Genomic DNA, 26272 nt, shown 5'->3' with positions numbered 1-26272 from the left:
TTTTGGCCCTTTGGACGCCTCCACTTACCAGAGTTGAGATGGGAAAGTAATAAAAAATAAACTCCTCCTTTCTGTGTGTTCTGAATTGAAAGTGACATGACCCCAAACTTTGATGCTAACTACCCCAGCTGCCCGAAAACCCCACACCCCACCTCACCTCACCCCACCCCAGCAGTCTGGGGATGGTGTCCAACCTCAAGCAGACAGCTGCACTCTCTTTGTCTCTCATAAAGTCCTTTTACCAAAGTGTTAACTTCAGATTTTTTTCTTGTGGATTAATTTATTAATAGATTCTGGAGATTTTATTTGACGAAAAAACAATAATCTATTCTCCAGCGTATATGGTTTACTGGAAATGTTTTCTTCTCTGTGTGCACGATCCATCGAGGTTTGCTCTCATGTGAGGAGCTCCAGCCGTTGCTTCTGTTCAGGCCCATGTGTGTGTGTTCGGTGTGTGATACTCACACAGGCCAACTCTGGGTCACATGCCTCTGACTGTAGGTCTCTTTTTAGAAACAGCAGCACTTGTCACTCTCAGGCACTCCCACTCTCTCTTACTCACACACACACACACACACACACACACACACACAGGCACCAACTGTTGGGGTTCTTTTTTTTTTACCTTGGAGAGCAACAGTTGAGTCGTCACAGTTGTGCCACCCCACCACTACCTGCTTGCCCTTCCGTGTGGAGCACACAGACTAAAGAGGAGAGTTTGGATCGCCACCGTTACGCTTCCTGACTTTAACGCCCTCTTTGGGAATTCTGCACCTCCATGGTTTTGGACTTGGGGACGGATAATATGGCAGGATGCCCGAGTGAGGATCTGCCGGATTGTGACTGCGATGTCAACAGGCAGGACAAACTTGAGAATTTATGTTAAAACTTTTTTTTTTAAGACTGCATTGTACCCAACACAAGTCTCCAGTCTTGAAAGAGCTCCATGTGCTTTCTTCTTGCAAAGCTTATTTTCTCATTATCTTAAAATAGATTATGTCATATGTTTATTATCCAGCTTCGCTATGTATAATAATATTTTTCAAGGATTATTTATGAAAAGTGCTTCACCATCCAGATAGGAATGTTTTAAGTAGATTTCTGCTCTAAATAGAGCTACGTCTTTTTTCTATTTGCTTAATTTAGTTGTATCCTCATGGTTAAGTGGAGATCTTGTGTGAAAATATTTTCTTTGAATGTTGTTTAAACAAGTCTGAGTTCCTGGAATACAGTCTGGGTTACAGCACAGGACAGTACAATGAGTTCCAGATAGTTCAGACAACAGCAGCAGAGCAACTGTCAGTCAGTGAGGGGGGACAGTCGTCGTTGGAGGACCCGGTGACGCTGAGCCACTTCAGACAAGTTAAAACAAATGCTGCTCAAGCTGTAATTGTTTGCAGTTTATATTTCATCATTTGACACTAGTGTGTGTATACATGTGTCAATTGTTACAAGATAATGGTCTTTGTTTTTTTCTATTTAATATTATTTGGCCAACGCCTATTTTCAACAACTATATGACAAATGGTTCCCAGTTTTTATATCTGGTCAAGTAAGGAATTATCACAATATTCCTCGACTTATGTTTCCCTTCTGCTCTGTTTGGCTGAACATGGCACACGTTAGCTCTTTGTTATTGTTGTCTGTAGATGGAGTGCCTTTTCTTCTTTTTCTTCTGATACTTTTACGCATTTCAAAAATGTTCCACGCTGTTAAAACCAGTGTGTCTTCTAATATTCCTTATTTGATGCTGCAATCTGTGATTTCCCAGTTCAATATTTACAGCATGCTTTATGTTTTTTTTGTTTAGCAAGTTATACAAAGATCTCTCAAGGAAGTCCTCCCTGATTACTTATTATTATTATTATTATTATTATTATTATTACATGGCATGCCTCAGTCTTTACAGTTGTCCCATCAATGGACTCTGACTCGCTCTCTGACTCTGTTTGTGGACCAGGGTGAAGAAGTTGAGGGAGACCCTTGTGGCGGTGCAGCAGTTGGATAAAAACATGAGTAGCCTGCGTTCGTGGCTGGCTCACATCGAGACGGAGCTGTCCAGGCCCATCGTCTACGACACCTGTGACGACCAGGAGATTCAGAGGAAACTCAACCAGCAGCAGGCAAGTGGGACCACACACACTCCAAAGCAGAATAGTTTGATGATGTTTGTTTTTTAGGCCTTTGAGGAATGCAAAATAAACCAACACATTCTCTGTTTAATGTTTGATATGTGGAAGTGACTTCATGTCTGGCATGCATACTCCAAGACATATGCACACTCGTATGTCGAAGCACCTTCAGACACAAACAAGCACACGTGATCTTTGTGAGTGTCTTTTTCTGTAAACTCTAAATAACAGCAGGACATTATGACTCAAACTGCATTGGAGGAAATTTAGTGGCTCTGAATCACAAGAGGAAATCCCAGCATGAATACGTCTCTGGCTGTTTGTTCATAGCCAGCCTTCAGTCAGTCTTAGTGTCCTTCCTATTGCCAAGATACAACTCGAAATGTGAGACCCCACTGACCTTCTTCCAAGCTGCCGCTTGGCTAACACTTATGTTCATTGTATTGTAGCAGGCTGATTGAATTCCCTTTGTACACTATTGCTGAAATAATTTAAGGCATAAAAGACGCATGTGGAGCCATAACCAATTAGGGTCAGGAGTAACCAAGTAACACTCAACAGCATTTTGAGAAATGCTAAAAGTCACACAATACGGCCTTTTAAGTAGAACAAAAATGAAGTTATCATTCTGACTGACTTGCAGGAGCTGCAGCGGGACATCGAGAAACACAGCACAGGAGTGGCGTCGGTGTTGAACCTGTGTGAAGTCCTCCTCCACGACTGCGACGCCTGCTCCACAGAGACGGAGTGTGACTCCATCCAGCAGGCCACCAGAGGGCTGGACAGGCGCTGGAGGAACATCTGTGCCATGTCGATGGAGAGGAGGCTCAAGTCAGTGCCTGTTTGATCAATTCAGCTCTGCCTTCATATTCATGCACCGGGGACATCGTTTGTGTGGTTTAAGAGTTTTAAAAGTTGCAAAGTATATGAGAATATATCAACATGCACTTGGTACCAACGGGATCCCACTGCCTTCGATGGCATACTATAATATTGTTGATTATACTACAACTAATCATACAATCATGCGTTCAAGACATTTGAAACTCCATAACTGAACAAGTTTATCTGCGCAGGATTGAGGAGACGTGGAGGTTGTGGCAGAGGTTTCTGGACGATTACTCCAGATTCGAAGACTGGCTGAAGACCTCAGAAAGAACGGCAGCCCTGCCGAACTCCTCTGGAGTTCTGTATACTGTCGCTAAAGAAGAGCTCAAAAAGTTTGAGGTTTGTCTGTTTCCCGTTTGTTATCAGAATGTCTTGTGCGTGGCCGCTGCACAGTGTCTGCATGTTTACAAGCTGAGTTGGTAGCTTGATTTAAAGGTTGTGTATTTCCATGTGCATGCTCTGGTGTTTCTAAGGTTCCATGTCAGACAATTACATTTCCCATGTTGGCAATAGATCATAGAAAAAAGAGAGAAGAGTGTCATGTTGCTCAAACTCGTCTGCTCAGCTGCTTCAGTCTATCTCTGTGCACGTGCACATTCCTGCTCTCTGGCCTGAGCCACCATTTGGATCTGCACTGTGTGCCTTGTTGGAAAGTTCATTTGAGTTCGATATTTACAGATTTTGGGTCCATCTGTAGTCCTTGTCTATTGTTTGTATGTGAGAAAATATAAATATTGCTTATGTTTCCAAATACGTGTCCTATTCAGATCTTTAACTTGTGTGTGTTTGGATATGTGTGTGTCTTATTTGTGTTGTTGTTGTTATTGTTGCAGGCCTTCCAGCGTCAGGTTCAGGAGTGCCTGACCCAGCTGGAGCTCATCAACAAACAGTACCGTCGCTTGGCCCGGGAGAACCGCACTGACTCGTCCTGCCAACTCAGGGAAATGGTGCATGATGGGAACAGGCGATGGGATAACCTGCAGAGGAGGGTGGCCGCCATCCTACGCCGACTCAAGGTAACATTTGTTTCAGCTTGTTGGCTCAATTACTGACATTTGCAAGAGTTAGTGATGCAACATTGGTTCAAATATAACAGCGCCCCATTACCTCTGAAAAACTCTTCCATCTGGCCACATCCTGTATCAATGAACGATCCAATAATATCCTCGTACTTGACTTACTTACTATCTGGACTCACTGATTTTATTACATTTCTACTTTAGTTAAAAAGATAGAAGAGAAGCATGAAAGTCTATTTGTTTGTTTATTCAGCACTTCATCAGCCAGAGGGAGGAGTTTGAGACGGCACGAGACATTATCCTGGTGTGGCTGACTGAGATGGACCTCCAACTGACCAACATCGAGCACTTCTCTGAGTGTGACGTACAGGCCAAGATAAAACAGCTCAGGGTAAGACGGACGTATTGGTTGTTGTACGACACAACGAGTCGACACAACCACTGCGAGAACAATTTATCATGGTTTAAAACGAAGAATCCACAAATCAGAACGGAACATATATTTATATATATGCCCTGTTTTTTGTTCTTTCTATTGTACTATCTGATACAGTATATAGTGACCATTTCTCTCCAGTTTATTATTGTTTATTCTGTTCTAGAGATTAGATGAAAATTGGGTAGAAAAGCAGGGGATTACAATGACTATTAAACGTAGTCATATAAGTAAATTGTAAAACCTCCTGCTGTGCTCAATTGCTGAAACCAATATTTGGTTAATTGATTATTCATTTCTAATTATTTGCTTGTTAAAGTTCCTCAAATACAAAGATGTCCTTGCTTTCCTCCTGTTTGCATCGTTGGAAATTTATATCTTTGTTTTTTCACCGGTTTGAGGCCTTTTCATTTTAGATTGGCTAAACTGAAATTTTAACTAAATACCCTTCAAATGATCACATCAGTGTTAGATAATCGGCGCTATTGTGTGACGCGGTCCTCTGACCTGTGCTATGTGTTTGTGCTTCTCAGGCCTTCCAGCAGGAGATCTATCTGAACACGGGGAAGATTGAGCTGGTGTTCCGACAAGGCGACGCTCTGATTGAGAAGAGCGAACCTCTGGACGCGGCCGTCATCGAGGAGGAGCTGGAGGAGCTGCAGAGATACTGTCAGGAGGTTTTTGGACGAGTCGACAGATACTACAAGAAACTCACACGACTGCCTGTGAGTAAAGATAAACAGACGACGCACATCAGACGCCGTGTGGAAATTCACCTCAGTGCACTTCACAAACTGCTCTCTAACATTTAGTTCAACATATTTTTAACTTGTATAACCTTCTTTTCTGTTGCCTCCTATCATCTCGCTCTCCTTCTTGTACTAATATTTTCCCGTCTCCCAGCTGGCGGACGATGAGCTGGATGGTTCGGACAGGGAGCTGGACATGGAGGAAGGTGGCGAGCTCTCCGACTCCTCTCTGCCCCGGACGTCCAGCCGCCCGGCCTCGGGTACCACCGCCCTCATCCGGGCAGATCGCTCGGGGCGTGACACCCCGGCCAGCGTGGACTCCATCCCGTTGGAGTGGGACCACGACTACGACCTGAGCAGAGGTCTGGACAGCCCTGGAGGACGAGGCCCCGGGGAACGGAGCCACGGGCAAGAGGAGGAAGATGAGTATCTGAGGACGGCTGTCACAGTGCTGTCAGGTTGGTGACATCAAATCAAAGTATACGAATGAATGCTGATAAACAGTTTGAATAACATATAAAATGTATTCATAGTCATGTGCTCATTTAGTTTATTTTTTAAATATATATAATGTAATCGATGTGTTTTTTAAATAAAGATTTATATTTAATAGCGTTAGTTATGGTTCGAGAGGTTTAAGTGTTGAGTAAATAATAAATAAGTATGGGAAAACGACAAGACATTCAGTCTGCCACTTAAAATATAAATCATGAAGCAATAAATTATGACACAAACATGTGTTTCCAGTATTGTAATGTGTCAACATCTGTGCTGTGGAAGCTGTCTCTAAAACAAGGACCCTGATTTATCTTTTCAAAGACGGGGACTCTCAACCAAAAGGTCTTCACATGAGCTCCGGTCATTTCGATAGATTTCAAATCTCAGTGGCACACATTTGTAATCGAGAGTTCTGAGCTGAACGTCCAGATTGGTGCAAACTCATTAACAATTCTTTATGAATTAGCACATGTATGTCACTTTCAATCCTCCCCACATTGTAAGTAGTGTATGTTGTATGTCTCTCTTCCCAGATGTAGTTATCCCAGAGAGCCCAGAGGCCTATATAAAACTGACCGAGAACACATTGAAATCGTCCTCTGGTAGGAAATGGCAATCCTCTGGTTCTGATAAGGAATGCTGCCGCATGACATATGAAAGCATGCCATAAACATCAACTAAACCATAACCACCCAAGGAAGCGTCATTCAGACTGCATGTCCCACCATCCAGAGGAACGTTGGCATATTCAAAGTGCAAAAGAGGACATTCTTGCATGCTGAAGTCCAGATCACTAAATGCTAATCAACCATTGCTTTTTTTCTTCTTTTTTTGTGCGTGTGCTTTTTACATTTTATATTCCACAGCTAATATCATTATTAATATGATAAAAACTTGACTTTCAGACTAATGCATGTCATCACAGAGTCCGTCTCCAACAGCTTGCAAATGAACAGTAATGGATAGATTCTCCCTCGTTGTTGTGGCCTCGGTGCAGGTGAGGCGGGCCAGCTGGAGGCCAGTCTCAGGCAGCTGGATCAGGCTCTGGATGCAGGACGATACCACATCCAGCAGAGAGGGGCCACCGTCAACAGCTCCAGCCCCGACATTGACTCCACATACATGGGCTACGTGAGTCCGGCACATTCTGACATGCACATGGGATTGTATTCACTTTTATTTGAAGCTAAAACCTAAACCAATGACTTCATCCCTCCAGATGCGCCTGATGGGAGAGTGTCGAGGCAGTATAGATGCCGTGAAGAGAGCAGAGGGAGAGCTGGCTGAAGATGAGGATGACATGCCAGGACTCACCAACACCACCAGCACGGACACTCAAAGTGCAGGTCAGTCACATACAAACACACACATCTCATGATCCACTATCCCCGCCTATAAGCCACGCCAAATGTATGCGATCTGTTTTCCTTCAGGTGTGATCGAGCGCTGGGAGCTGATCCAGGCTCAGACTCTGAGTGAGAAGCACAAGCACAAGCAGAACCTGCAGCAGTGGCAGCAACTGATCTCAGATCTGCAGACCATGCTGGGCTGGTTGGGTCAGTCTGAGGCCGAACTCGGCCAGCTGCGAGGGCTCGACCTCAGCACCGACATCCACACCATCCAGCAGAGGATCAAGAAGCTCAAGGTGAGTTTCCTTTGTGTCCGTTTCAGTTGCTCTGTCGGAGCAGCAAGAGTTTCTCCAACAATGTCAAGAGAAAAGTGTACATTACAAAATGTTGAATCATTTGTAGGCCAGAATCTCAAAGCAGCAGAAGAATCAGGTTTATTATGGAAGCTGTCATGGTTGCATTTGGAAATTGGAGCCATCTGTTTTGCAGCATGGGCTTCTGGACATCCTTGGCTCGAGCTCTTTTAGTTATCAGTCCTTGAACAGCATACGTTCAAGAACTGTACATGAAATACACTTTGTCTGCACTGACCTTGTTCATAATGTCCTATTTCACTCACTCTTGCACACACACACACACACACACACTCCACAATAGCTCGTCCGGCTCTCTTGCTGCATGTGTGTTGGCTTACTCCACCTTGTAGCCAGTCAGTCTGTCCCCGTTCACGACTCGCTGTCATTATAAATAATTTACCACACGGAGATGCTGTTTTGATGACTTCCCCCGTTGCCTCCACAGGAGCTGCTGAAAGGGGTGGACGCCCACAAGTCCGAGGTCCTGTCCATCAACCTGAGCAGTGCAGAGTTCCTCCAATCCGAGCCCGACTCCAAGGAGGCGTGGGAGTTGAGGGACCGGCTGAAGGAGATGAACACGCACTGGGATCGGCTTGGCACCTCCCTGGAGGACTGGAGGGAGGAGCTACAGAGGGCGCTGATGCAGTGCCAGGTACGGGAGGAAGAAAAAACACACACCCTCCAGGAAAGAATAACATTTTATTGACATCCTTTCCCTGATTTTATGTTACACTTTCTTTTTTTTAAACTTTCAGGCTTTTCTATGTGGAGAACTTTGGGGCAAAACATTTTTACCGGTTGTACACAAACATAATTTGTATGTTTTGAGGTACACACGTCAAATCACCTCCTTTTTTTTAATTTATGAAACCAAAATTAAGAATATATTCAGACTTTTCAATAACTCGATGTGACATTCTGTATTCTGACTTTTTATGACTGTGATTTTATGACACAACGATGCTGAAACACAAAGCTAACTCAGTTCTGCCGTTTCAGGAGTTCCATGAGATGAGCCACGGGCTGCTGCTGTGGCTGGAGAACATCGACCGCAGGAGGAACCAGGTGGTGCCGATCCCGCCCAAACTGGACCGCGACACGTTACGAGCTCGTCACAGAACACTGACGGTACGTCCTTCCAATAAGAGGCGTGTGTGCAGCGGACTCGTGCTTTTTAAAATATGAATCTCACCATTAACCAGCAGCACTAACACAATGTCTGGTAACAAATACTATTGATCGTAAAACTATTACATTAAAAAGAGTTTTAAAATAGAGAAATAACGAAGCAGCGGAACATGAAAGTCAAAGAGGTCTTTATTTTCTTCATCTTCAGACCACGAGGTCGGCCACATTGCTGACTCCGCTGTCTCTCCTTCCTCCTGCAGAAAATCAAGCGCGAGCTGCTGGACTCGCAGCAGAAGGTTTCGTCTCTCCAGGAGCTGTCGGCTCAGCTGCTGGTCAACACCAAACCTCTGACCCTGCTGCTGCAGTCGCAGGCCTCGGAGCTGACCCAGGGCAGCGAGTGTCTGGAGGCCCAGGAGAAGGTGCACGTGATCCTGAACCGGCTGCGGCTGCTCCTGAGGTCGGTCGGCTCGGACCTCGAGGAGCTGGAGAGGAGGCTGGAGACCACGGGCTCACGGCAGGTCAGAGGCATGCTGGACGCAGAGCGAGAGAGCGAGGAGGAGGAGCAGCAGCCTCCTCCTCCTCGTCTGGAGCATCTGTGTGGAGATGTCAACATGAGAGTGACTGTTGTTGTTTTGCTTCATTTTTCAGGATTGCGTACCGTTGTTGCCTGTTGGCAAACCAGAACTCTGTGGATCCGCCGGTCCCGAGTCAGAGGTGACTGTGCAAAGTCGCAAGCGATCGGTAATGTTCCCCCTCGCAATGCCCCCCCCCCCCTGCTAGCCCCCGTACTCCATAAGAAACGGCAAAATAACATCAGCAACTTATTATTTATTGATGATAAACATGTTTCACTTTTCCAATTGCTCTGCTGACGTGTATATGGACAGAGCTTGTGCTGCCCCTCCCCCAACTCTCCTTTTTTAAGATGTTTTTGCTGCCCGCACCATGTTTATCTGCCAAAAGTTTACAAGAAAACCTGGCTTTTCGTTTCACTTGTTGAAACTGTTAAAACTGTTAAGATTTTGTGTAATAGTTTAGTTCAGGTTTCATTTTTGAATTCATGTATGCAGAACATTTCATTGTTTCTGTTTTATAACTATGTAACTAATGATTAAGCATATTTAATGATGTCAGTTGCTTTTGACTTGACCTACTTTAGTCCAGAGAAGCCAGATTTCTTGGTTCTGAAAGTCGATCACCGTCATTGATTATGTTGCTGCTCCTTTGTTGTCGATGATTCCTCCTCTAGCGATGTTATGGCTCTTTATGTTATTTGTTTTTTCTCTCATCTGAGGCTTTGTCTTTATTTGCCCTTGACTGAAACATTCTTTTCTTTCTTTTACCCCCCCCCCCCCCCCCCCCCCGCTCATTGCGTGGTTCAGCCTCGAGGCAAAAGTAGTCAGGCCCACCCAGGACACCCTAAGCGCGGCCCGCGCCACAGGTACCTCTCTCCTGGACTCTAGAAACAAGGGATGATGATGGAACCAACACTATGCCGAGAAACTTGATTTATAGTCATTCAATCCATGAGAAAATCAATTAATCACAATTAGATGTTTTTCACTGTGTAAAATATAAGTGTTGGATAATGAATAACTTTAGCTCATTTAATTGATGGTTTTAGGGCTTTAACCCTGCGTTCCATGATCCTCCCCCATTCTAGAGACCATGTTATCATCTCTGAAGCGAGTGGGGAACCGCCTCCATCGGGCCGCTCCCCTTCTCCTTTACATGTTTTGTTTCGCTGCTTCTCTTTGCCCTGCTCCTTTTTTAACGGCGTCATGAAATATCACCTCGTCATACTCGTTTGCCTTTCCTCTGAGTGACTGAAGCGCTCTCCTCCACTAGATGTCATTATCTGAATCCCGGTGACCCCTCAGCCCTTCTTCTTTTAGCTCTGTTTTTCTTTCCTCACCTTTCCTTCCTGCTTTATTCTCTTTGTAGTTGAAAGGAGGATATGATGCAATAACTCCTGCTTTGTTTCCTTCGACCTTAACTCCCACCTTGTTTCCTATGTTTCCTTTCCAGACATTTAACTTACCCAGCCCTGACTCTGTCATGTATGATCTACCTTTCTTTGATTTCCATTAAATGCCACAACAACAACAACAACAACAACAACAACAACAACACAAAGGCCCGGTGAAGACTCTGCCTAAACAAGTCTTGCCATAAAAGTGTCTTTTAAATGCGAAGCAAGTACTCTATCTCACATAAATGGATTTTTTTATCAAATGAATTCCAAGAAAGCAGGAGAGGTTGCCATGAATTACATATATGAACACACACACACACACACAATGTGTCCATGGTGCTCATGCGTGCTGACAGTAGCCGTCTTGTAGCATCCAGGAGGATTAAGTATAAGTGGAAGGCTGTAGAGTGAGAGCCTCCTTGAGGAGGCGTTGCAGTCGGAGGCTCGGCTCGAACCGAGAGGCCTGTGGCTTCAGGCCTGCCGGTGGGAATGAGACGTGGCATTGAACTCTTACACACTCGGCTCCAGAGCCAGAGTGTTTCCCCCTGTGAGGAAACACTCTGGCTACGTGTGTTCGTGCATGTTTGGTGTGTGTGTGTGCAGGTCTACTGTACACGTTTGTGTGTGTGTGTCTCTGTGTTCAACTTTAACTCAATCTCTGACGGTTGAATTTTTGGTCTTTTGTTGCATTTTCCCTTTCCTTCCTGTTGAGTCTTCATTCGTTTGTCAGATTTGGATAAACACGTTTGTTTTAGACTATTTAAAATAACAGAATCACCAGATTTATTGCATCTACTGATTATTTACCTGTATACTATACAAAGATATATTTATGACATACTATTCCATTACATTAACATAAAATGTTGATTTTTTAATTGCGAATTTGTCTAGAAATTACTTTTTTATGACATACTATACAATTACTTTATGACATATTTCTAATCTGACTTTTTATGACATTTAATGACTATACAACGACTTTTATGGCGTACGATAACGAGGCTCAATTAAAATAACGTCTTAACCTCTCTTGAAGTAAAACATAACTAAAAATGGTCATAGTTTGATGATCCTGAAGCTTAGAACCTGTGAGGTTTTTATTTAAAAGACGATATCAAGCGACGTTGACCTGATCTGTAAACACTCGTGCACTCGGTCTGTTCCCCGCTGTAACTGAACTCTGTCTCCTGGCAGCCGGAGAGCATCACCAGGCGCCGCTGGCTGCGTTTCCTCCCATTCTGACCTTCCGGATGGCGTCTCCTCCTCCTCCTCCTCCTCCTCCTCAAAAGGCCAGTCCTTCCTGCTGCGGGTCCTCAGGGCTGCGCTTCCCGTCCAGCTGCTCCTCCTGCTCCTGATCGGCCTGGCCTGCCTGGTGCCCATGAGCCAGTACGACTACAGCTGCCACCACGCCAACAACTTTGCCCGCTCCTTCCACCCCATGTTGCGCTACACCAATGGACCTCCGCCCATATGAGGAGCAGCCGAGTCGCCACCTCCTGCTTCGCCGAGGACTCCACTGAATGTTTTTCACCCAGTGCCCGAACGCAACGCTTTAAGAAGGTTCTCCGAGGTGATGACAAGACTTCTGTTCTATTGCACAGCCGCTCTCCTGAGACCACCTCGACCCTTTAAGTCCACTCTCCAGATTCAACGGACCTTCGTTTGGAGAACCCCTCTCCTCGATCCAGATATTTCCTGTTTTAACCGAAATGTGTATATTATTTTTTAAGGTCTATAAGGAAACCTGAGAAATCCTTGAAAACAAAGCGTTATTTATATACTTACTGTTTGTTGGGAGCCAAAGTCGACCATGCTTTTTGCCCACGATATCCAGAGCTGCTACTATTTGTTTAGCATTCAATCCGTTTATCGATTGTTAGTATTGATTAAGCTGAAGAGCCACCTTGAGTGTGGGATATTGTTCCTGTAGACTTGCAGCAGGAGCAATCGTTCAGTCTCGGATGTGAAGTTTGTTCCCAACGGACACATTTGAAGAACTATTCAAAACTAACGACTGAAGCGGCACAAATCCGGTCGGCAGGAGTACTTCCCGAAACATTTTATTGGAAGTGATGTCTTCAAACGGCGGTGATGCTCAAATTGGACCCTAAAGCACTGACGTGACCACGGTCAGAGGTCCTGCTCTCAAGCCGTCCAGCCAAGACGGCCGACTTCTCTCCCCAAAAGCCAAGGCCTTTATTCCTGTTTTTTATTTCAATATTTGGTGCAAATGAAAAAAAGAAAAGCAGCTCTCAAGTGATGACTTTGCTGAAATGCCTTTTTGAATTCAGGCGCTTATTTTTGTATCTTTCTGTTTGAGCATGCACCTGAAAGTCTCCCGCTTTTAAGAAGCCAAACAATCACTGGCGGTGTTCTGGTAGACGGCTGCGGCATCAAATACTGAGCTTTGTAATAACTGCGAAAAGAATTCTACAGAATCTGTAAACAATTATGAAATATGAAAATGTTATTTATGTATGTACAGTTTGCTAATGCCCACTTCATGAGGAATACTCTTTGCGAATAATAAAACATGAAATATGTACCTGTGTAGTCTGGGGTTTGACTTTGGGATATGAACAAACACTGAACAATATTTTCCCCATGAATGCTTTTATTTGTATGCACAGTAAACAAATGACACGTCGGTTTGGGTTTGACTGGACTTACACTTTGACAACTCAAGTGGCCAAAAAATTAATTGTTTCACTTTATGGAGGATTTCCATATTTTAGTGGCACAGACTCCAAATTTGACTACTTGAAACGTCACTAACATCCATTTATTTATTTTCTGGCAACATACATTTGAATTGCCTGCATTTTCTGAGTGCCAACAATTACCAGCTTTAACTATTAATCATTAGAGAGACGTTCAAGAACTATTTGGCCATTTTTAAAAGCAGTAATGAATATCGTGTCCGCATCAGAAATGTTCTTAATCTGATGAAATTACGTCCATTTAAGCAAATAAAAAACGTTACGTTAAATTTTTTGGAGGTGTGTAAATCAAGCCAAACTCAACATGTAATCTCCGAAATAGTGGATGAACAATAACTGGTTGTAGCTTTGAAGTGTTTGCAATGTTGAACAGCTGCATCGTCAAAACTCTGCAGACCATCTGATGGGAGCTCACAGCTCGGTCTCTGGCACACAAACACATTTCAGTCAGGAAAAACAATTTGGTGCAGGTAAGCGTAAAGAACAAACCAACTACACAGAACACGCTGTGGAAAGGGGGAAGTTTCCCAACAATAAAGCTTAGCTTCCTTCATTATGTATTCAGTGTTTTAGAATTTGAAGCGTGCAATTTTTAGCTATTCAAAATTCTACAGATATATCCTGAGGCACTGATAATTTCACAATTTCATCATTAGTAGGATTTTCCTCCAAAATATATCTTATTTTTAAATTGTATGTGCACAGAAAATACAATACCTGATAAGTCATTGACAATATTTGAATTGAAACAAAATAAATTACAGTTATTTTAACCAGTTTTATCATAGTTAAGTGCATAATCATCCTTATTATGTAAAAGTAAAAATAAAGCCCGATAGCCCCTTAAAGCCCAGAGGAAGTGCACTTTGGTCTCGGCAAACAAACAAAAAAATTATCTGCTCGTGATTTCAAAGCTCACAGAGCGCCTCAATATGACCTCACACCTGCAGTTCTGATAACAATAAGCTGTACTTGTAAAGTTGTTAGAGGCCGACTCAAAATCACAGATATTACGAAAGGCAGCCTAAAAGATTAACTGCATTGACGCTCATATTGTAGTGAATTGGAGTAGTGCAAAGGAAAAATATACAACTACAACTATAAAATCACTTAATTTATAAATAATTATCTCATGAAATGAATTCAAATACAACCATTATGTGTCATTCCCAAGTCCCTCTCATTCGGCACCACACATATCTATGACCTCATATGTCTCATAGGATGTGGGTGCAATCAGAGTGGGACCCTCCGTACTGCAGGACTGTGGGGGCTCTGCTCGGGCTCTCCAGGCTGACTCGGGGTCCTGAACCGGATCCTCCTGAAAAGCCGCCGCCGCCGCTGCTGCTGCTGTTGTTGTTGTCGTTGCTGGCGGTGGAGAGAGGCTCTCCGTCGGCGTTGAACCACGGCTCACCTGGTTTGTCCGGGCGGTGGAGGCGGTGCGCGTCCAGCATCTCCAGCAGCAGGTCGTACAGAGGCACTTTGTTCTTGCACTTCATGCTGTAGAGATGCTCCATGCCTTTGTTGCTGCAGAGAAAGAAAAAAGACAAATGGACGTGAGGAAATACACAATCTATGGGGGAAGCTAGTTTCAACCATGAAGGCTAGTATAGTGTGTCATAAATATGTCATAAAAATGCCTTGGTATAGTATATCAGGAAAATGTCTTTTTTTTATTTTTAACCCTTGTGTTGCCTTAGGGTCATTTTGACCCCAATCAATATTACACCCTCCTGCCGCCTTAGGATTAATTTGACCCCATTCAATGTTTAATGTCGGTGTTCTTTCGGTAGTCAACAAACAAACATAAAGTGCCTCACACTTAAACTTGGAAAACAATATTAATTCTAATAATTTTCTGGAGGTTTTAATTGCTGGCGTCAAATTGAACCCAAAGGGTAAAATATGTTAGTAAATATAAAGGTAACAGGAGGGTGAAACATTGAATCGGGTCAAAATGACCCATAGGCGGGGGGAGGGTGTAATATTGATTCGGGTCAAAATGACCCTAAGGCAACACAAGGGTTAAGTAATAGTTCATCATGAAAATGAAATTAAAAGTTTTCAAATAAATATAAATGTCATAGTATGTCACACAAATGTCAGGTATAGTGTTATAAATAGCTTGTGATGCAACGGTCATGAACAATGTCATGGCGAACATAATATGTCATGAAGACTTGATTAAAAAGGTTTTTGTAGAGTAAGTCATAAAAAGGTCATACAAAATGTCACAGTATAGTATGTCATAAATGTAAAGTTGCACAATACTATGTCATGACGTCATTAAAAAGGTCGTAATAGAAATGTCATGATCTATGTCGTAGTGTAGTGTTATAAACATGTCATACAAAGGTCATGAAGAAAGTCATGGCAGTATGTCATGAAGACGAGACTAAAGAGAGTTTTCTATAGTATGTCGTAGAAATGTCATGTATTTAATTAAAAAGGTCATAAAATTGTCATTTAAAAGGTTGTAGTAGAGTATTTCCTAAACATTTCGAAATGTCATAGTATGACATTATTGAAAAGGTCATGGTCGTGCATGTCATACAAATGTCATGAAAAAAAACTTTAAAACGGTCAAATGAATAGAAAGTCATGAAAACTTATATCAAATGTCTTTAATGATGTCATAGTATATTATGTCATGAAAAAAATTATAGTATATTGTAAAAATATCATTAAATTAAAAAAAGAAAATGTCATATTATAGTATGTCATGAAAACATAGTATATAGTGTCAGTTGACAGTTTCAAGGTCCCCTTTCCTTCCTGAGAAGCTTAGCCCAACCCACACCTTGTGTCGACCTGCTATTTCCTGTAACCCTAAATACAACTGAATATAACTGTATGAATGTATATAATTGTATACAAGTGTAATTGTATATAATTGTATATAACTAATTGTATATAACTAACTGTATATCACTATATATATGTAAATATGTATATATATGTATATATTATATATATGTATTATTTCTTATGACAAAGCATATAAATGTCACAATATGTCATAGAAAAATGCAATTGCATAGTTTGTAATAAAGAAGGTATTGCATTGTTTTTTTTTTAAATGCATACAAATTGCAGTTGTATAGTTTGACATAAAAGTCACAGAATAGTGTGCAAAATAAAAATAGGAGATGGGCTGCGACTCAACAAAATAGCTTAAAAATAAATATAATTATTTTTTACGGATGGTCCACTAGTCAACGTTAATCTGGCACGTAATAGCGATGACGTAATAGTGATGATGTAAGAGTGATGACGTAACAGTGATGACGTAATAGCGATGACGTAATCAACGGCGAGAGGAAATGACGCGACTCATGTCTGAGTGTTTTTACCATGTTGCCGTGAAACTGGCTGCATCCTCCATAAACTCAGTCCTCCACATGCAACGCTCCCATAGTAAGAAGGGATGATGAATGAGGAGTAAACTCAGCAGCTCATCCGGGAATAGGAATACGTTTAAAAGTTCGGAGATGAAAAAGCATTTTCTAAATGCCTTTTAAAGCGTTCATCTTCAAAGAACCTCGGTGGGCTAATGAAGCATGATTCTCAGCCGAATATGTCGAAAAATATACTCTGGTCAAAAAAAGAGAGACATTTTTTAATTGAAGTTCACCTCATGTGTCGGATGTGGGAGAGCAGGAGGAGCAGCTGGGCCTGCCGTCTCGACTGCTGCTGAACCGGGCCCCCCGATTGGCTGATGTGATGTATGAGCGTGTCTGTGATGGTGTCCAGCATGTGCTGAACGGCCGCGGTGTCGTGGAGGGGCTCCATCGTGCCTGTGCAGAACGAGAAGGCGCCTGACGGAGGAAACACACGGACTCTAAATGTGACCTTTCTGTTCTTCAAAAGAGATTCAGGAGAAGTAATACGTCTCACATAGACATGTTCATGTGATCAAACTCACTCTACCGGCAAAAAACAACAACAATTTCAACTTGATAAACAGATCCGACTCACACAAATAAAAGCAGAGCATTAATTACAACAGCAGTATTGCCCACAAGGCAATTAAAGGTTCATGGGGCTCCAGCAGCTGTACCAGCTGTGTCATCCCGTTGGTATTTCAGTCTACTCAGTTTCTAATATAGAATATTTCAATCTCCGGGACAAACACGGGCCTCTTGTTGCCTAATGTTGTCATGGGAACAGGTATTAGGCATTTGAGGGTACAGGCCTTTCCAGAACACTCTGTTCGCCTAATGTGCCCGGGTAGCGTTCAGAGCTACACCTCTGTGGGCGGAGTTTGACACTTCAACATTTTCTGTCGGTAAAAAAAAAATGTGGAAGTGGAGTGGAATTATTAAATCATGGTGGAGAGCTTTTGTATTTATGATGGAAGGGTCTCTTCCAGGCATCAGTTGACATTCAGTTTCTCCGACAATGTTTCACAAGAAGCTGACTTAAATTACACACACACACACACACACACACACACACACACACACACACACACACACACACACACACACACACACACACACACACACACACACACACACACACACACACACACACACACACACACACACACACACACACACACACACACACACACACACACACACCTTGCCTCACCAGAGTTAAGCAAGATGATCGCTTTGAGACAAACAAACTCCTCAGGTTTCAGTTTGAGCAGGCGGAAGCGGGAAGCAGTGGCCAACAGCATGTCGAAGATCTCCGCCATGCCTTCGACGCAGTCGCCTTCGTTCCTGGAGCGCGGGATGAAAGAGAACAGAGAGGAATGTTTTTATTTTGAAAGTCACACAAAGATCCGAGTTACGGCAGAAGAAGAAACCCTGACTTCATCCCAAACCATGAAACGATGCAAAGAGCGGCCAGAGCGACTCAATGTGAAGCTCCATCCGCCAGCCCAGTTGAAAAGGGACAGAACAACGGATACTATCCAGTGGTTAGAGAGCCAGATTTAACTGGACAGCACAGAGCCAAGTGAACGTGGCCCCCCCGACCCACAGTGTGCTAGTCACATGTCCATTGGGTGACCACTCTAACAGGGAGCAGCTTCTAGAGAGAATACCCAGTGATACACTTTTCAATCCAATGGGACCATCAGACACATCAGAGGGTCAAAGCTGTCCGTCTACATGCCTCCCTCGTCCTTATCTCCGTCTCCAGCTCCCTCTCGTCTTCACTCAGAGGTAGGTACTGTGGTTTGGCCATCTTGTTTACTTTGAACAAGGGGGGGTGGGGGGGGGGGGGAGAGGGAACAGGCTGTGCCTGCAAAGCAGAAATCCATGTCTGCATCTCTATGTTTTTGTCCTCTCTGTCATTTAGCTCTCTCTCTCCCTCCTTCATTCCTCCCTTTTCCATCATTCCTTGCATCGAGTCCTTGATTGAATCTCGGTCCTGGTTGGTAATGATGAGGCTTATTTCAGGCGAGCGAGAGGCTGCTCGCTGCTCCGTGGAGAACATGTAATTAGTCTTCCACTCTGAGGCGGACGTGTTGCGGCGGCACAATGGATGGAAAGGTGTGAAATGGAAAATCTACAATGCTGATGTGTCACTCTTAGGATTTGAGAGTGAGAGATAGATGGAGAAATGGGGCGGAAACGCAGGTTCAGAGAAATTGGTTGTGAGAAAAAAACGTTGCGTGCGTCATCGAGAAGTCGGGTGAGTCGTCCTGGCTACCTGTCTAGTATTAGGTCCTGGGCAAAGATAAGTTTCCCGGGGCAGTGGATGGACCTCCAGATGAGCCCGATCATCAGCACCTCCAGCCAGGAGCTCTCCAGCAGCTGCACCTGGTCGTGGAGGCCCAGCTGCAGGAAACCTACAACACAGGCAAAGGGCAAGCGTACTCACTGTGGAGGAAGGAGCGACGAGATCCTCCCTCAGAGGAGATTTAACACGTTTTACAGGGCGACAACGATTTCATTATTACATTTGCGGGCTAAAGAAATACTCTTGGTCCATTGATCCCAATGAAGACTATAAAAACCATAGGATGATATTGACACCTTTACTTTGTGTACGTTGATTTAACAGGACGTCGATTCCTTGTTGGTGGCCCCTCTCCAATGAGTCGGCATGTGTCAGAGTATTTACACGCCGCACAATACCTGCCCGGATAAAATATGCATGCTCTTGTTTCCTGGCAGGGGATGGCTACTTAAATTAAACTCCATGCAATCTCTGCCCTCTTACGAAGTCTTATCGCTGGCACTCAGCTGTCTCAATTTATCTGTAATTACAGCCAATTCACTCCCATTGTCCCCCCTGTACCCGATTTGGACCCCTCGCAATTAAAACTGTGCCTTTGGCTTTTAGTGACGCACAAGGTTGTAATACCTCAAAATCATGATTTAGTCACTTAGGGAGTGTGTGTGCGTGTGCGTGTTTGTGTGTATGTATTTGTGTGTATACGAAAGGTTGATGTGTCATATACTGCATTTAGGCTCTATGGGGGGCTCGGGGACCGGCCAAACAATCCTCTCAAAGGTGATGACTGTAATAACCATTGCTGTAATGGCTCCGCATGTGTGTGTGTGTGTGTGTGTCCGTGTGTGCTTCCACAATAAAGGTCTCCTATATCTATCAAAAGCTACAAGCACAAGCAAGAATTTTACTTTGTTAAACTGGAAGGGTCGATCAAAGGGCTCGACGACGTGAATGAACCTTGAGGAAATAAAGTTTGCACTGTGAGGCTTTGATTTCACTTGGAATCCAGCAATCCAACAATGTTACAATCCCAATATATTGCTCTACAGTTTGTGAAGGGAAGATATGTATTAGTGTGTGAAGGGAGGACATTTATTAGTGTTCTATATTTCTTTCTGTACTGTATAGTACAGAAAATGCCAAAGCAGTGTATCTGGAGGGGAGGGGCACCTGGGAAGAGACGCGTTTCAAGTATAACATGCAACAATTTCATAAAAAATCATTTAACGGCTCTATAGTCATCACTTATGACTCATCAAAAACACATCCGTCAACCACAACAAGCCCGACGTAAAGAAGTCAGACTTTAACAAAAACCTGTTTATAGCTGATTACTTAACTGTGTGCTCACATGTCATTATGTAATCCAAGACATTGTGTACCATTCAGTTTTCGAGACGTTATCCACATATTTTGCGTATGTTGTATGTATAGCCATGGTGTGAAAAGGACAGTTGGCTTATTTAGGATTATGACAAACTATTATATATATAATAGTCTATGAATGTCTCAAAAAAGTTGCTCCAAAACATTAGAGTGCATTACATGCTCAATATAAAATGTGTATGTAGTGCCGAGTTGACAGTCTGATCCGTACCTGGAAGCTTCTTGGCCCAGGTGATCATGTGGACGAGCTCCTTATCGGCCATGCTGGTGAGCAGGGTCATCATGGTGACCTCGGTGTAGGGTCGGCTCAGCTTCTGCCGAGAGCACAGGATGGGGGGCTCGGCGCACTGGAGCAGGAGGAGCACCTGGGGAAGCAAAGCAGACCAATCAAAGCTGCTGTTCTTCAAGTACATCGAAAAGCGACTGCAAACATATCTCAACATCCACTCGCCGCATGCGACGTCATCACCACGTGTGAATATATGGAATGTGTTATGGTTATGGGTTCTCCATGTGAAAAAGCACCTGGTCCGGAGGCATGCTCGTCACCAGGGATTTTCCTCCTGCACAAGCGCTGCTGCTGCGTTTCCTCCCGTCCTGAGCCGGCCCGGTCCGGGGCTCCAGGTTCTTGGAGGCCTTGTCTCGGTCCCCGGTGCCGGTGCGCCGTTTGTCACGCCGCAGAATACGCCCACGGTCCTTGCGCACACCTTAGACACCAAGTCGTGGTTGAATACATATTTATTGACAGAAACCAAGAAGAAAAGCTCCAAACATGCGAGCATACGGTACCACGGCAACTCGTCTGGCTCACACATAACTTCATATCCTGTTTTTACCACACAGTCCAGCAGTGAAGATTACATGGATGCCTGTGTGATTCTAGAAGTATGAAAACAAAATGTGGGTGTGTTTTAATCAGTAGTCGTACTCCTTAAGAGGAAATCCCTTCAAGGTCATGTTAAAGTTAGTCTCAAGCTTATCTGCATCCACCAGGACTCTCATGTGTGTGCCAATCCTCTCAGCTAAAGACTGTGTGGTTATAGACGGACACTTTAAAATATAATAAGAAAAGGCAATAAAATGTGCTTATTTTGCCGGCATAAAAACAATATCCAGAAAATATACATTCTGCAAATAGAAAACCAATCACAGAAGGTGTATCAAACTATTTAACCAAAGAAAAACAAGTAAAAATAGGATAACCAATAATAACAACTTCATTTAGTTAATTACACTAAATTGGAGTAGATTTGTAAAATAAAATAAATTAAAAGGCGAGGTTCTCTTCGAAAAGATGGTGAATCTCCCGGTGTGTCTACCCACCTCCTTTCATCATGCCCACTTCGTAACACTTCCTAAGACGACACGCCTGGCAGCTCTTCCTCCGATTCCTGTCAATAGTGCACTGATTGGTTGCTGGGCACATATAGTCATTGTGACCTGAAATAGAAGAAGATCTATTACTTCGAGACCCCCACTCCAGTGTTCAGTTCAGATTTATGTTATTTCGTAGCCAGGAACACTCTATTCCCATTTTAAATGGATCTGAGACGGAGAAAATTAAAACTTGTGTGTCATTGCCATGGAGATATTGGTTTCTTTATGACCCGTCTTCCATATCACAAACATGGCTATAAGCCACTGGCAACAGATGTTTTCTATCTGCACACAGAGGCAGCAGTACAACACGTAGTATGAAAGACAAGAGATGCAAACAAATAGATGATTATATAAATAATATATTCAATTAAATTATATACAAACAGAAATAAAAAATTCAAATAAAAAAATAAATAAAATAACCCACAATTTAAATTCTACCTCATTAACTTAAAATATCTCATGTTCACAATATCCCCATTTATGACAAATGTTCCCTATTTTTCACATTTATCATACTCTAAGTTTCAAAATATAACAATTTATGACCAGTTTGCTTATTTCTCTCTTGAGGCTCGTGGTTACTCTTGGATACCACGAGCCTACTAAGCGGCGGGCGCATTAAATCACTCTCTGAAACATCCCAACGCTAATATTCTGTTGTGGATGTTTTTAAGACTCTCAGGTGTTCCTGATCAAATCACACTAAATTTTCGTTTGTTGACAAACCGTAAAACCAGTGATCCATTTGCGAAGTTAGCTATTGTACTGGTAATTGTGTTCTTTTCAATGGTTATAATTCTCCATGACAGACACAGCACTACGGTCATTTCTGAGTTATGATGTTTAACAAACAGGTGACGTTTGGGAGTAGAACCCACAGGTGACCTACCCTGGATGCTCCTCTTGAAGAAGGCCTTGCAGCCCTCACAGGACCACACCCCGTAGTGGTACCCAGAGGCGTAGTCGCTGCACACGGCACAGAAACGCGTATCTTTGGCCATCTCAAAGCCCCCGGCCCCCGCTCCGGCCCCCGACTCCCCCAGACTGTAAGACTCGTCACTGGGGCCGCACTGGTCTTCTCTGGGAACCGACTGCTGACTGGATGGGACGCTGGACATGTCACAGGACGTTTCAGATCAGTTTAATTATCTCATCGATTACGACGCAGATGAAATCATGAATACACGTTGTTTCTTGCCAAAAATATAGTTGGACATTTCGTTAAAAATTGCTCTTATAAATATCTTTTATCATAAAAAGTAAGAGACAGCAAATACTATTTAACATTCTAACAATTACTTGACCACTTTAGTTTGACAGAGACAAAAGCAGAGTACTATTTTCCACCTGAGTCGGGAAGCAATCTGTTCTTCACTTGTTCTTACGTATTGTTCCTTTCTCAAGGTCTTTGACAAAGTCCTTAATCTCTGGAATTAGAAACCAGGGCAAAGCTTGATCCCTTCTCTTTAGATAGCGACATTGTTTTGTTTGCAGCAAAAGACAATCCAGTTATATCATTATATTTGGTTTCTAACTACATTGTGAGGACTGAACAGAACGCCAGACAATTTGTGAGTAAATCTATTAAATACAGTTATGTGGCAAAATGGCTTACTCATTAGCAAACACCAAATCAGAAGAGACGATACAGTAAAACGATGGTGATAATTCATTTCTTCATGGATATTATTCATTGTGCTGGAATCACAGCAGAATGAATAAAAGAAAATGGGAAAACAAACCTCTGATGTCGATTGATTTTTTTGGATTGCAATTCTCTTTCCAGTAAAATAATCATGAACGCGAAAACAAAACTGACCAAACAATCAGGTAATGGCCAAAACTCCACCAACTTCACTTATTTGTTTTAATGAAGGTAGTGATTCTTGTTGACTTGCTGATGCAAAAGCCTCTAACTTCTTACAAGCACACAACAAACACCTTCGTCGACTGTGGGGATAAAGAAAGATCGTATTCCCTCACCTGTAGACGTGTGTTGAGGTGGTTTCCAAATAGTGGTGGCTGGGTGGGTGCAAAAAGGGACTGAGTCGGGGGCTGGAGGGTACAAACACTAGAGGACTGGCGGGCCCACTCCCCAGGGACTGAAGACTGCCATCTGAGGGTGGTCTGTGGGAGTCCAGAGGAGCGGAGTAGTAGCCAGGGGTGGAGTGGCTGTAAAGAGGAGTCGGGGCAGGGGTGGGAGCGGCATAGTCGTATGTCGCTTCCAGGAAGTCTACAGTGGCTACCCCTCCAGACCCCCGGCTCTCTTCAGGGTACATGTCACTGAAGTGGGCACGTGGTGGAGGTGAGGGTCGGTGCGGGGAGAGGGTCTCCAGTTCTGAGAGGGCTGGGCTGATCCTGGGTCCGACTACTGGTCCACAAGGTTGTCTGCTCTGCGCTGGGCTCTGCCTGAGCAACATCACAGCACAACAGCACTGATATGAAACATGATTTAGACTTGCTCTCCCAATTGCTGGGAGAGGGAGTGGAGACGAGTGCTGCTCTTCCTCTCTCGCTCTCTCGCTCTCTCTCTCTCTCTCTCGCTCTCTATCTCTCTGTACCTCTTGCCTTTATTCCAACAAAGCCCGTCCGGCAACTTGAAGTGTCCACTATTCTTCCAGTCTCTTTCCCCTATCTGCCTTAAGCTTCCGCCCACCAAGTTACTGCAATGGAAAAAAAGGGGAAAAAAGGAAAAAGATATCAAAAAGGCTCCTCCCATGCTAGTGGAAATAAAGAAAGAGGAAGATGGACAGAGAAATAGTAATTCACAAATAACTACCCTGTCCTCTCTCTTTCTCTCGACGCCACTATAACATGTTCTCTTCCAACTTCACCTTTCGCTTACATCGGAAATCTTTTGCACCCAGAGAAAAAAACATCTGAACTGGTAATGAGATGTTTACCAGATACTCAGCGAGCTACCAGCATGACGCAAGACCGGGCCCATTTTTTTTGGCCATATTATTGAATATAACCGAGATTGCAGTAAATCACATCACTGTGGAAATGAGAAACATTAGGACAATGGTTTTAAACAATGGTGGTTAAAAGCCCAAACCCCCCGTGGTCCACTACTCACCTCTCACACATGAACACTTCTCATATCTGCTCGTGTGAGTCTTCTCTCTGCCACTGTGCTCGTCTCTCTCATCTCGCTGACTCTGCGAAACCTAGCTGTGATCATTGGACACAATGGGAACAGTGGAAAGGTTAAAAAGAGGATAAATAAATTAAAGTTGTAGCCAAATCGATAACCAAACCACGATGTGTTTTAGTGCAAGGTCACCATAACACAGCAAACAGAGCAGGTCAAATCTCATTCCAACAGCCAATAATTACACAATCAATCCCAAATGAGGGAATTGGATATTTTTATTCCGATTTTGCATATCATAAATGAACTATTTTAACCAACACTATCGCAAAAATTACAGATATTTAAAGAAATATTTTTTTCATTTTATTTTCCAAGTGACATTTCATTGAAAGGATATAATAAGACCACAACATGGACCAGTTAATCATTACTTTAACAGGTCAAGTCACAGATGAAATAGAACACTTTATATAAACAAAAGGGCTGAGTATTTATGTAAATAAAGATTTAAGAAATCAATGTTCATGTTTAGTGCACTAAAGTTCCAGGTTTGGGATTGTCAGGAAACTTTAGTGCTTGCATGTTTTGGGAACAGGCATCAAGGTAAAAACGTATGAGCTTAATACTAATAAAGTATTTTTCAACGATCATGACAAGTGTAAAACAAATAAGGAGTTGAATGTCACATTTCTCTTCTTTTAAAATGATCAATATCATAATTCAGATCCAATTATACAAGTGATAAAGAAAGCCTCATCTTGAATTGAATATACCTGTGTGTGTGTGAAACAGTCCGCTGGCACACCGTCATTGCCAGAAATTCATAAAGATGATCACAAGCAACAACCTCCCCCACCGAGGACAACCTGGACATTTGTTACAGGGCCTTCGTTTCCCTTCTGTGCAACATCTTTTTTGAGTAAACAGACCAATTTTCAGGACATGTCAGGTCAAGTGGAAAACAAGCAGCCCTGATGATTTTGCAGTTCCCCTGGAATAAAACGAAGATTGTTGAATGAGAAAGGAGGAAGATGAGAGGTTAGAAATGAAACAGCTAGATCACCTAAATGGCTTAAAATAGTCTGCAACGTGTCATGATTCACCTGGTGGGGATGCCGGACCACATTAACCAACATGTCAGCAGCCTGAATGAGGCCAGCTAGCTTCACCAGCTCAATTCTGTTTGTATTGCACATGCTGCAGCATTTACAGCTGCTTTTCTGGGTCCACTGACCCCCCCTAGTAAAAGAAAGGTCAACAACTGTTATAAATAAGAATAAATGATGTCACATAACTGATGAAGATGTAAGACATCTGATAGATTATTATCCGTGTACACGTGCCTTTGCTCACATTTTTAAGTGAATAAGTTCACAATATTCATCTAAAAATGCCATTGCTGCACCAAGAACAATGTTGACCAAGAACAATAAACCATGAGGTTTCATATACGAGACGA

The 26272-nt window shown here is 43.1% G+C and overlaps 2 protein-coding genes across 12 annotated transcripts in view; one reads left to right on the top strand and one right to left on the bottom strand.

Annotated features, from left to right (window-relative positions):
* The window catches only part of syne1a (spectrin repeat containing, nuclear envelope 1a), a 128825-nt gene extending 115749 nt beyond the window's left edge, over window positions 1-13076 (top strand). For 5 of the 8 annotated variants that reach the window (XM_056428720.1, XM_056428722.1, XM_056428718.1 and 2 more), the window contains 17 exons: window positions 1961-2123; window positions 2776-2963; window positions 3209-3359; window positions 3854-4036; window positions 4293-4430; window positions 5009-5200; window positions 5379-5682; window positions 6256-6324; window positions 6720-6853; window positions 6942-7068; window positions 7156-7367; window positions 7873-8079; window positions 8427-8555; window positions 8816-9073; window positions 9204-9296; window positions 9938-9996; window positions 11728-13076. In XM_056428720.1, coding sequence (XP_056284695.1) covers window positions 1961-2123; window positions 2776-2963; window positions 3209-3359; window positions 3854-4036; window positions 4293-4430; window positions 5009-5200; window positions 5379-5682; window positions 6256-6324; window positions 6720-6853; window positions 6942-7068; window positions 7156-7367; window positions 7873-8079; window positions 8427-8555; window positions 8816-9073; window positions 9204-9296; window positions 9938-9996; window positions 11728-12007 — 2887 coding nt within the window. In that variant the 3' untranslated portion in view covers window positions 12008-13076. The remainder of the gene's footprint in view (window positions 1-1960; window positions 2124-2775; window positions 2964-3208; window positions 3360-3853; window positions 4037-4292; window positions 4431-5008; window positions 5201-5378; window positions 5683-6255; window positions 6325-6719; window positions 6854-6941; window positions 7069-7155; window positions 7368-7872; window positions 8080-8426; window positions 8556-8815; window positions 9074-9203; window positions 9297-9937; window positions 9997-11727) is intronic. The other 3 variants (XM_056428721.1, XM_056428719.1, XM_056428716.1) reach the window with 2 other exon arrangements.
* A 49-nt stretch (window positions 13077-13125) lies between these two features.
* esr1 (estrogen receptor 1) lies at window positions 13126-26114 on the bottom strand. 4 transcript variants are annotated; one of them, XM_056428740.1, is made up of 13 exons: window positions 25917-26114; window positions 25587-25804; window positions 24796-24890; window positions 24278-24379; window positions 23700-24125; window positions 22606-22826; window positions 21657-21773; window positions 20859-21040; window positions 20545-20698; window positions 18921-19059; window positions 17850-17983; window positions 16888-17071; window positions 13126-14780 (listed from the first exon to the last, which is right to left on the bottom strand). In XM_056428740.1, the coding sequence occupies exons 3-13, from the start codon at window positions 24804-24806 to the stop codon at window positions 14471-14473; spliced, it is 1980 nt and encodes a 659-aa protein (XP_056284715.1). In that variant the 5' UTR covers window positions 24807-24890; window positions 25587-25804; window positions 25917-26114; the 3' UTR covers window positions 13126-14470. The 4 variants fall into 4 exon arrangements, with proteins under 4 accessions (XP_056284715.1, XP_056284718.1, XP_056284717.1 ...); XM_056428743.1 differs by lacking the exon at window positions 24278-24379 and having other exon boundaries at window positions 25917-26110; XM_056428742.1 differs by lacking the exon at window positions 25917-26114 and having other exon boundaries at window positions 25587-25845.
* Between the last annotated feature and the right edge of the window lie 158 nt (window positions 26115-26272).

Source organism: Pseudoliparis swirei, chromosome 12 (genome assembly GCF_029220125.1).
Source record: "Pseudoliparis swirei isolate HS2019 ecotype Mariana Trench chromosome 12, NWPU_hadal_v1, whole genome shotgun sequence".
Taxonomy (NCBI): Eukaryota; Metazoa; Chordata; class Actinopteri; order Perciformes; family Liparidae; genus Pseudoliparis; species Pseudoliparis swirei.
This window is presented reverse-complemented; position numbering and strand designations above follow the sequence as displayed.

Excerpts from the sequence above, each read along its gene's own strand:
- esr1 (XM_056428739.1), bottom strand. The coding sequence starts at position 24,435 with ATGGGAGGAGCCTTTTTGATATCTTTTTCCTTTTTTCCCCTTTTTTTC. Across the intron at positions 17,984-18,920 it reads CAGGACCTAATACTAGACAG|GAACGAAGGCGACTGCGTCG; the intron begins GTAGCCAGGACG and ends CCCGCGCTCCAG. Across the intron at positions 17,072-17,849 it reads GATCATCTTGCTTAACTCTG|GCGCCTTCTCGTTCTGCACA; the intron begins GTGAGGCAAGGT and ends TTCCTCCGTCAG.